General features: G+C 37.3%; 1 protein-coding gene across 1 annotated transcript in view; it reads right to left on the reverse strand.

Moving 5' to 3' along the window:
• Positions 1-12,033, reverse strand: part of RAD51B (RAD51 paralog B) — a 608,256-nt gene that overhangs the window by 577,189 nt on the left and 19,034 nt on the right. Inside the window, exon 5 of the mRNA XM_005686011.3 lies at positions 1,777-1,913. Coding sequence (XP_005686068.1) covers positions 1,777-1,913 — 137 coding nt within the window. The remainder of the gene's footprint in view (positions 1-1,776; positions 1,914-12,033) is intronic.

The following is a 12,033-nucleotide window of genomic DNA, read 5'->3' on the forward strand; positions in this document are numbered from 1 at the left end:
CCATTAGATTTTTAGGGTTTATAATTTGGTGATATTCTATTATTTTTCTTCATTTATTGTCTATAAAAAAGATATATTTGCTACTTAGTAATATTTATATAGAAAACAGAATAAATGCTTAACTTCCTTTTTTTATAAAAACCCATTTTCAAAATAATAATTTGCATCTCCAGAATTCTCCAATGGTGATCAATTTGTTGCTTTTCATTCTTAATATTACAGACTCATGAATTTAAATATATTTCATGTGTCTTAGTCTACTTCTATTATTGTTCTATTGGTAACCAATTTGTTTCATCTTTGGCTAGTGCGAGCTCCACGGGTTGATTCTTAAGTCCTTCTGATATTCCTGTAAGTAGTCTTTGATAGCTCTCTTCACATCTGATGTTTCAGATTCAACTTATGAACCTCCTAATATTCTGATTTCACTTTAGATCAAATAAATCTTTTGCCTCTTATTAAAAAACAAAAACTTTCTGCTCCATAGCTAGAATTGGCCATTCCCCTATGAAACCCTTGTTCCTTTCAGTAGGAAATGGAATCTGGATTCCATGATCTGAGAGTAACACTTGTCAATTCCCTCATTTATCAAACATTCTCTGAGTAGCCAGTATGTGCCACTTGTAGGATTTGGCTTTGAAGACACAAAGATATAGCACAAACTTAAACAGCTGACAAACCAGTGGTATACTTAGGAAGAAAAGATTAGCAAGAAGTGTAGAACAAAGCAAATAAGTTCTAGGCAAAATAGTCCATTTGGAATTTACCTGGTCGGGTAATAAACTTTGATCTTTGTAGTACTCTTACAGAAAAATAAGGAAGATTCATTGTGACACAATTAGAGAAAGACTCAAAGAACTATTCCTATAATACATCTTGGCTAAGAAAACAGAATTGGATCAGTCTCCAGATGGTCAAAGCACTCCTGTCTATGAATGTCTATCAGAGTAGCAGAAGAGGAGACTAGACTTATCTTCAGATTTACAGAATTACATAAATGACTGAATACCTTTCTCATAGAATGTTAAAACAAAGGTCCTTGCCAAACTAAGGAAATCTTTTCTTTCGAAGCATGCATATACTTACGATCAATGTTTCCTGTATTTAATACCACATTATTTCAAAGATTAAAGTAAAATAATGTTCAATAAAAAATGTTTTGAAAATTGCAATTTTTCTCATTCACAAATATTTTACTTCCAACTGGAAATTACTTACAAAGCACTTTTCCTTTTGTCTTTCTTATTAATTTTCCCTCTTCTCCATTTTCTACTTACATTTCTCCCTCTGTTTCTTTAACTTGTTTCTTCCTGACTTTGTGAAAAACACAGCTTATCCAGAAGCTCCCTTTAAACCATAATAAAGGGATAGAACACGCAAAAAGAAAATGTCTCCCGGAGAGTTAGGGACTTTAGGAAGGTTAAGCCCTCTGTATACCACAGTGAACTCTGCTCAGTGTTATGTGCCAGCCTAGATGAGAGCAGGGCTTGAGGGAGAATGGATACATGTATAAGTATGTCTGAGTCCCTTTAATATTCACCTGAAACTACCACAACATTGTTAATTGGCTATACATCAAATTAAAACAAAAAGTTTAAAGTCTGAAAAAAAAAATAACCCTTCCTGTGTCAATTTTAAAAAGAAAATTCCTTTAAACCCGTATCTATTTTAACAATACTCTATATTCTCAAAAGCAAATATTAATCTGTTTGTAAATATTTTATGCTGTATATGTTACAAAAATAAAGCATTATAATAGGAAATAAAATCTCCTACCTTTCAGCACTAAATGCTGACTCTGTGTCAATGTACACAACAGCTCCTTCTAATCCTCCCATGTTGGTAGGTAATGTAGCCAAAATGCTCATCATTATACAAAACTGAGTTTTTCCACAACCTGGCGGACCTGTAATCTAAAAAAAAATAAGAAGAAAAAAATATTATTTGTATAAAGATTACAATCTAGTCAAAGCAAAACCTTCCTAAGAACTGGCCACAGTTCAACTAATCTGGGTTCCCAAAAGAAACACTGTTAATACAACCCATATATGAGTTCCCTGATAGCTCAGTTGGTAAAGAATCCACCTGCAATGCAGGACACCCTGGTCCGATTCCTGGGTTGGGAAGATCTGCTGGAGAAGGGATAGGCTACCCACTCCAGTATTCTTGGGCTTCCCTTGTGGCTCAGCTGGTAAAGAATTTGCCTGCAATGTGGGAGACGTGGATTCAGTCCCTGGGTTGGGAAGATCCCCTGGAGAAGGGAAAGGCTGCCTGCCCATTCCCTTATTCTGGCCTGGAGAATTCCATGGACTGTATAGTCCATGGGGTCACAAAGAGTCAGACATGACTGAGTGACTTTCACTTTCACTATATATAATAAAAGAACTTCTCCCCTATGCATCTGGATTGGTACTAGCTATGGACCATCCTTGGAAGAAATGAGAAAACAGTCACCGAAATCATCCCTGTGTTGTGCAAAGTTCAGATGAAAAACTTTGGTTGAGAAAGGCTTGAGGATTCATTGATATACTCACAACTTGAAGTTCTATATTTTTTCTCAATAAAACATTTATAGAAAGCTCTGAAAATATTTAAGAGGCTTTAATAATTGTTTTAGCATTTGTTATGAATTGGCCTTTCAAAACAATTTTATATTAGTACCACTTAAAGGTACTTTGATCTTTATATTAATATTAATAAAGTATTTAAGAGTAAAAGGTATAGATGTATACAATTTTAAATAGTTTAGCAAAGGAAAAAAGTGTGTGTGTGTGTGTGTGTGTGTGTGTGTAGAAAAGAGATAAAGCAAATGAAACAAAATTCAACAACTGCTAAATATAGGTGATTCATACTTTGAAGTGTATATTTTAAAAATTTAGTTGTTGGAAAGCTATTTTGAGACTATAAAATCTGAAAAAAAGAGGGCATAGATGGAAAAGAATATGCCTAGGACATTAATCAAGGCATATTTGTGTCCAACAGGAAGTAGTTAACAAAAATTAATTTGAAATATTTAAAATAGCCCCTTTAAAAAAACTGTTTGTCATCCTGGCTATGGCATCCAAATTTTCAGAACCAAAACACTATCCCTTTTGTGAGTATAGCACTAGTGAATAATTTTTCACAATAGGAAGAAGGGAAAAGAAAAAGGAGAAAAGGAGGAGAGAATAAAATCTGAGGTAGAGACAAAAAGAACTCTGAGCTAAACTGAGACACACCAGATCTGAAGACACTGTCTCAGATATACCAAGAAGCAGGAAAAAATAAGAAGTGATGACACAGGAGTCTAAATCATCTAGGCCAATGGTTCTCAAACATGACTGAGCTTAAACTCACCTGGCAAGCTCATTAACCAGCATTTCTGGTTAGCCATAGGTCTGGAATGGGACCTGAAAATTTATATTTCTAGTAAGCTGACACTGATGCTGCTCCACATTTGAGAACAAGTTATAGAACTTAGACTAAAGGTAAACTTCATTTTTCAAAGTTTAACGTTGAAAAAAAACAAAGGCTCACAAGCTAGAAACCAAGTGTTGATTTATAACCTCTAAAACAATGATTTAAACTGTTAGTATAAATAATTACTGCTAGCAATAACACTGTGCCAGACCATGAGTGATCAGTGAAAACTCCAAAATTCTTTGATTACATACTCCAACAAACACTCCAAAAAAAACAAACAAAATTTTATTACAATCCTCCAGTACATGCATATATATTATATATAAACTATTTTACTAATACATTATGGACAGTAAAAAGTACACACAGAGATTAAAAACAAAAGATTATAAGCATTTTAAAAGTTTCATATATTTTTTCATTTAAAATACAAATCAATAGTTTCATAGCTTTAATTAAGAACTTTTTTTGATAAAAATATGCCATCAGTTCCGTTCAGTTCAGTCGCTCAGTCATGTCCGACTCTTTGCGACCCCATGAATAGCAGCACGCCAGGCCTCCCTGTCCATCACCATCTTCAGGAGTTCACTCAGACTCGCATCCATCAAGTCATCCAGCCATCTCATCCTCTGTCTTCCCCTTCTCCTCCTGCCCCCAATCCCTCCCAGCATCAGAGTCTTTTCCAATGAGTCAACACTTCGCATGAGGTGGCAAAAGTACTGGAGCTTCAGCTTTAGCATCATTCCCTCCAAAGAAATCCCAGGGTTGATCTCCTTCAGAATGGACTGGTTGGATCTCCTTGCAGTCCAAGGGACCCTCAAGAGTCTTCTCCAATACCACAGTTCAAAAACATCAATTCTTCGGCGCTCAGCCTTCTTCACAGTCTAACTCTCACATCCATCCATGCCCACAGGAAAAACCATAGCCTTGACTAGACGGACCTTAGTCGGCAAAGTAACGTCTCTGCTTTTGAATATACTATCTAGGTTGCTCATAACTTTTCTTCCAAGGAGTAAGCGTCTTTTAATTTCATGGCTGCAATCACCATCTGCAGTGATTTTGGAGCCCAAAAAAATAAGGTCTGACACTGTTTCTACTGTTTCCCCATATATTTCCCATGAAGTGATGGGACCGGATGCCATGATCTTCGTTTTCTGAGTGTTGAGTTTTAAGCCAACTTTTTCACTCTCCTCTTTCACTTTCATCAAGAGGCTTTTTAGCTCCTCTTCACTTTCTGCCATAAGGGTGATGTCATCTGCATATCTGAGGTTATTGATATTTCTCCCAGCAATCTTGATTCCAGCTTGTGTTTCTTCCAGCCCAGCGTTTCTCATGATGTACTCTGCATAGAAGTTAAATAAGCAGGGTGACAATATACAGCCTTGACGTACTCCTTTTCCTATTTGGAACCAGTCTGTTGTTCCATGTCCAGTTCTAACTGCTGCTTCCTGACCTGCATACAGATTTCTCAAGAGGCAGGTTAGGTGGCCTGGTATTCCCATCTCTTTCAGAATTTTCCACAGTTTATTGTGATCCACACAGTCAAAGGCTTTGGCATAGTCAATAAAGCAGAAAAAAGTAAAATGATGATGTATAAATTTGAAGGTGATATTTGTGATACATGTAAGTGACAAAGTAGTAATATCTAGGAACATAAAGAATACTCATATTTTATATATTAGTTGTACAGATTTTTTCAATCTAATAAACAATGAAAATAAATGAAAATGTACATTGTTTTTAAAACACTGATTTAAATATTTTGTAATCCAGCAACTGAAACAGTTTCTAAATTCTACTTATTATAGTACTCAATTGTAATGTCTCTGTAGTTGAGAAAAGATAATTGCAAAAGCTATTGTTCAGCTTTGGCTAATAAATGTTCATTTTCCCTCAGGTCAATTAAGTATTCTTACAAACCAACCAAGATGTATTACACTTTAACATTTTTTAAAATTGATTTCAAAATCAAATGAAACTATTTGGAAGATTTCTTAAGAGTTTAGAAAATATTGTTAGAGTTTTTTCACAAGATATGTACATCTTTGAAGACAAAAACCACATCATAAAACATTCCCAAGCAGAAATTTGAATAATGTTCTGTATTTTGATCTCTGTCGTTTAATAAGCAGTCACTTTCTCACTCATTGTAAAAATATCACCTTTACTTTGAAGGGATGGAATAAGAGCATTCCATTGGTTGGCTGATTGCTTAATTTGCAATCTGCTAGGCGGCAAGTTACACAGTCACTTGTTTTACAAAAAGGATCAACAAATTTGACATATAGTTTCATTTTAAACAAGTTTCACCCATTTTTAAATTCAACAGTTTTTCACAATCTTTGCTATGAGATAACCAAAGAAACTCTTGTGATTCAAATGATTTTCATGATCACTCCTCATCGCGTTACAGAGTACTATAAAGAGTCAATAAAAACTAGTCAGGTTTTCATAAAAACTGTACCATCCTGAAGCATTCTTCACACATATGACATCAACTGTGTTACTACAGACTAAGGATGATGTACCAGAAAAATGCAGAGAATCTTACAAATAACATCCATATACTCACCACCTAGACTCTGCAACTGCCATTTTATTACTATTATACTACTGTACCAGGCTTCCCCTGTGGCTCAGCTCGTAAAGAACCTGCCTGCCAATGCAGGAGATGCAGGTTCGATCCCTGGGTCAGGAAGATCTCCTGGAGAAGGAAATGGCACCCCACTCCAGTATTCTTGCTTGGGAAATCCCATGGACAGAGGAGCCTGGAGGGCTATAGTCTATGGGGTCAAAAAGAGTTGGACACGACTGAGTGTGCATGCGTATATACATATGTTTATACTATTGTACAGTCTACTAATACATTTGACTTCCCTGGTGGCTCAGACGGTTAAACGTCTGTCTACAATGCAGGAGACCTAGGTTCAGTCCCTGGGTTGGGAAGATTCCCTGGAGAAGGAAATGGCAACCCACTCCAGTACTCTTGCCTAGAAAATCTCATGGACGGAGAAGCCTGGTGTCCATGGGGTCTCAAAGAGTTGGACACGACTGAGTGACTTCACTTTCACTAATACACTAGACTATCCATCAATCCATTCATTCATCAGTCCATCTTAGATGTTTTTAAATGTATTTCAAAGTAAGTCAGAGACATAAATATACTTTCCCCTAAAAGTTCGATGTGTGTATCATTTACCTGAGTTTAATAAGTATGATTCTTTTTTCTTTTAAGGTAAATTTTCCACACAATGAAATGCCCGGATCTTGAGTGTTTCATTTGATGAACTGTAGCAAATGTATGTATACGTAAGCAATCTAAACCCCTATCAGGTCAGAATAAGAATATTACTGCTAGGAAATTCCCTCATAAACATTGTTTTATATTTAAGAAGTCATTTATTTTTGAGAATATATCTTCCTTGATATATCTTTACTTTTGTGGCTTAAAAATAATTTAGTTCATGTATCTCATTACTGAAACAGAATCTAGCTAAGAAGATAATCTGGGCCCTATTAGAAACTTCTGTACTTTAACTGTCTAGCATCTTTTCTCAATGAATAATTTGCTTTAATTCTTAATGCTTCACATCATTGGCAGTGATTTCCAGCTGAAAGCATTTATTCCTAAAAGAATCCATGTAAGTTATTCCATGTTGCTTCCCCTGTCTTATGTCATCCATTTTACTTTCACAAAAGATTAGTTCAGTTCAGTCGCTCAGCCATGTCCGACTCTTTGCGACCCCATGAACCGCAGCACACCAGGCCTCCCTATCCATCACCAACTCCCAGAGTCCACCCAAACCCATGTCCGTTGAAGGTTATCCCTAATGTTATTAAAAATGTGTTGCATTTGGTCTCTTGTTATTAAGAAAACCCAAAAGAGGCTTTTCAATATCTAACATTACTTTTAGTGAAATTTTTCTAGATGCTGACTATGTGTCGCATGACTTTAAACATCACTGAAAAACTTGTGAACGTTTGTCTTTCTGTGATGTATGTTTCTTAACAATGGCTTCCTACTATCACTATTTCAAGGAACAAAATAACAGAGAAAATTTCATTATCAACAATAATGGAAATAATTCCATATATCAAATTGTTTTCTAATTCCAAATTTTGGGGATGTCTTTACAAATGAGATTAGACTGTCACTGATTTTTACTTCATTAATCATAGGAGAGTTATCAGCTCTGACTTGTCCAGCTCTTTGCGACCCCATGGACTGTAGCCCACCAGGCTCCTCCATCCATGGAATTTTCTAGGCAAGAGTACTGGAATGGGTTGCCATTTCCTTCTCCAGGGGATCTACCCGATCCAAGGATCGAACCCGGGTCTCCTGCATTGCGGGCAGACGCTTTACTGTCTGAGCCACCAGGGAGTCCCAACATGTAGGACTATAATCTACCCCAATATGTTGAAAATAAAGATATAAACAAGGTGTCTCTGTCAACCTTCTGTACCCTTTCCTCGTGGATTATTACCTTACACATGACAGTATAAGATAGGGATCAAGTGAGGATGCCATATATTAAATTTCAATTAAGGTTTATTTATGTTTTAGATGTAACACTAATAAAAATTCTGGTATTTTCTTCCCATAACCTAATGGGCCATGCTACATACTCTCCTTTGGAGACTGGCAGTTTTGAAGACCTCAAAACACTTTTCATTGACTTTTTTATCATCATCAAAGACAATATGGATCAAATTAACCACCAGATACCAGAGCAAAGGAAATATTCACAAATAAAGTTGAAAGTGGATCCTGAAAGTGAAAAATGATAGCTCTTCAGAGTGTTAACCAATAGAGAAACAAAGGACTTCCTTTCAATATACACTATCTACCTATCCAGTTTCAGATATGTCCTCAAGACATATACAAGGCTGTATATTGTCACCCTGCTTATTTAACTTCTATGCAGAGTACATCATGAGATACGCCAGGCTAGAGGAAGCACAAGCTGGAATCAAGATTGCCGGGAGAAATATCAATAACCTCAGATATGCAGATGATACCAACCTTATGGCAGAAAGTTGCTAAGCTAAGTTGCTTCAGTCGTGTCCGACTGTGCGACCCCATGGACAGCAGCCCACCAGGCTCCCCTGTCCCTGGGATTCTCCAGGCAAGAACACTGAAGAGGACCTAAAAAGACTTTTGATGAAAGTGAAAAGAGGAGGGTGAAAAAGTTGGCTTAAAGCTCAACATTCAGAAAACGAAGATCATGGCATCCAGTCCCATCACTTCATGGAAAATAGATGGCGAAACAGTGGAAACAGTGGCAGACTTTATTTCTCTGGGCTCCAAAATCGCTGCAGACGGTGATTGAAGCCATGAAATTAACAGACGTTTACTCCTTGGAAGGCAAGTCATGATCAACCTAGACAGCATATTAAAAAGCAAAGACATCACTTTGTCAACAAAGGTCCGTCTAGTCAAGGCTATGGTTTTTCCAGTGGTCATGTATGGATGTGAGAGAGTTGGACTATAAAGAAAGCTGAGCGCCAAAGAATTGATGCTTTTGAACTGTAGTGTTGGAAAAGACTCTTGAGAGTCCCTTGGACTGCAAGGAGATCCAACCAGTCCATCCTAAAGGAGATCGGTCCTGGGTGTTCATTGGAAGGACTGATGTTGAAGCTGAAATTCCAATACTTTGGCCACCTGATGCGAAGAGCTGACTTTTGAAAAGACCCTGATGCTGGGAAAGATTGAGGGCAGGAGGAGAAGGGGACAACAGAGGATGAGATGGTTGGATGGCATCACTGACTCAATGGACATGGGTTTGGGTGGACTCCGGGAGTTGGTGATGGACAGGGAGGCCTGGCGTGCTGCAGTTCATGGGGTCGCAAAGAGTTGGACACAACTCAGTGACTGAACTGAATTGAAAGATTTAATTAGATCTTTAGATATGTTCTGAGATTTAAATAGCTTAAACCTATGAAATACTTTTAATATTTAGTGGAAAGGTGAAGCAAGCCCTCAACTTAAAAACATTTTTCAAGATGTTATGTGAAAATATTTAGTCAAGTATAAAATACCATGAAAATGTAAGGTAGTATCTTTATCATTTCACTTTCAAAGAAAACATGTTTTTTAAAAATCTGAAGTTAAACGAGTGCAACTGGCATTTTACCTGCTTCATTATTTTTATGTACTGATTCAGCAGTCTTGAGAACAGCACGTGGATACCATAAGATTTTGGGGTTCATTTGGCTTTCTATGTTTGCTTTACTTTGCTTTTAAATTTGAATATTAACATTTTCTTTAAGTAAACTATAATAAATAACTTCTAATTCTTTAGCAATCTCAGATCCTTTTCATATATTTTTCCTCTCTTTCTAGCCTCAAAAAATACGCTGTATGCAATTTTTAAAGGTTGGCTAGAGTTAAATTTCATTATTTTTTCAAGTTTACTTAGTGGGTTAAAACATTTCAACATTAATAATTTTTAGCTTCAGATAGTTTAGCTCTGACTTCTAGCAGCCAAACCACAAAATTTCAAATTGTGTTCAGTTCCCAGGTTCAGCTCCAGTGGTGGTTAGAAAGAGCGAACATGCCAAACCAGAATAGTCTAAGTGATTGCTTCTTGGAAACTCAGAGTGAATACAGCATTTACACACAGAAGACACTGGTAAAATACGATTAGCTTCATATAGTTAGAGCCTGAGTTTCAACAATCCTGACTGAGAAATGTAAAAGAACAGAAAGGAAACATCCAGTAGTGAAGATCACTAGAATATCAACAAAGAAGCAAATATTAGCAATTGCTTTAAAGGGGAAAGAATTATTACCAAGAAAGACTAATTGTGGGTGGACGTGTGCTCAGTCGTGTCTGACTCTTTGAGACCCCATGGTCTGGAGCCCGCCAGGCTCCTCTGTCCATGGGATTCTTCAGGCTAGTATACCGGGGTGGGTTGCCATTTCCTCCTCCAGGGGATCTTCCTTCCCAGAAATCGAACCTAAGACTCCTGTGTCTGCTGCACTGGCGGGCAGATTCTTTACCATTGAGCCACCTGAGAAACCAGTTTAACTGTACTGAAGTGAAAATGAAGCCTAGTCATTTTAGTCTCAAAAGAAAACAAGTAGTAGAGATGAATGTGAAACCCAGACCTAATAGGACCCAAAATCTTACCAAGTAACTCTCCCCCACATTCAAAATGGGGTCAAGAGGATGGGGCAGTCCACCAAGCCAATATTTTGCAGGGAAAATTTAAGGATTGCCTGGTTCTGATCTGAGAAATGAGCATGTGGAAACGTTACATCATCTTTTTAATGGCCTCCTTCCCCAGCATCCAACTACCTGTCTCCATGTGCTCTGCGATTATGTAGAACTACAATTAGGTTTTCAAACCTAAAGAATTCTTTTTTAAAGTCGCTCTTTGAATCCCAAAGCAAACAAAAAGCAAACAATCTCAGAACAGTCAGGCAGCTGTTTGCCTTGTGAAAGAAACTTTCGTCTTTAAAGTTATTTTATATCAACAAGTGGAAGCTTTTATATTTTAAATTCTCTCTACAACTCTCTCTTACTCCATACTGACAATTGCTGTTTTTAAAGTAAATGGAAAGGTAAGGGGAAAAAAGAGAGCAGGGTAACAGAGTAGAAAAAGAAAACAAGAGGACATGAAAATGACAAGTACCCCAAGATTCACATTAAAGAAAAAAAAATCAAAGTGTCGAAACATTACCACGTGTAAAATAGATAGGCAATGGGAATTTGCTGTATGACCCAGGGAACTCAAACAGGGGCTCTGAATCAACCTTGAGGGGTGGGATGGGAGGGAGGTGGGAGGAAGGTTCAAGAGGGAGGGGACATATGTATACCTATGGCTGATTCATGTTGATGTTGACTGAAAACAACAAAGTTCTGTAAAACAATTATCCTTCATAAATTTTAAAAATAAAACTCAAAAAAGAATTTAACAATCATATAATATGTGCCATTTAAAAGACTCTATGAAACCTTTATGGAGAAAGATACTCATTTCTAAATCAGGAAATGAGTGAAGAATTAGGAACAATGATTCAATCAACCACATATGCTAAACTCCTGTCTTAGGACAGAGGCCTGGTTATCTTGCCTTCAAAACACAGGGCAGGATAAACAAATCCTGTCAGCAGATGATGTTCCAGGAATGCAGATTAGAAATCTCTCCCTAGTTTCCCTACTGCTGCTGCTGCACGTGAACAGACCAGAACCTGACTGCAGCTTGAAAAAGAGATGAGACCCACCCTGACCGACCTGCAGACCCCTGAGCAAGAAAAATGACTGTCTGCTGCTGCTGTAAGCAGAGTAAGCAGCCAAAATTGACTGATAAAGTATGTATGTCTTATAGTTCATTGTTTATGCATCTCTATACATGCCAAGACCTTTGTGGACACTTGAATTTACAAGCCTTGACTTATTGTCTCCTGTAATCTTAGACAGCCCACCCAGTCAACGAGAAACAAGCAGAACTGTTCTAAGGAAAGATAAGGAAGCCAAAAGAGGAGTCTGGCATTCTGCCTCTACCTTTTTGGGACAGAAGAGCGGTCACCTCCAAAGCAAAACTGCCCCCTTCGAGGAGGACACCTAGTCTCCTTAAATCATGAACAAAGCATAGAAACGACTCAGGAAACACAAATAATGTAGA

Source organism: Capra hircus, chromosome 10, assembly GCF_001704415.2.
Source record: "Capra hircus breed San Clemente chromosome 10, ASM170441v1, whole genome shotgun sequence".
Taxonomy (NCBI): domain Eukaryota; kingdom Metazoa; phylum Chordata; class Mammalia; order Artiodactyla; family Bovidae; genus Capra; species Capra hircus.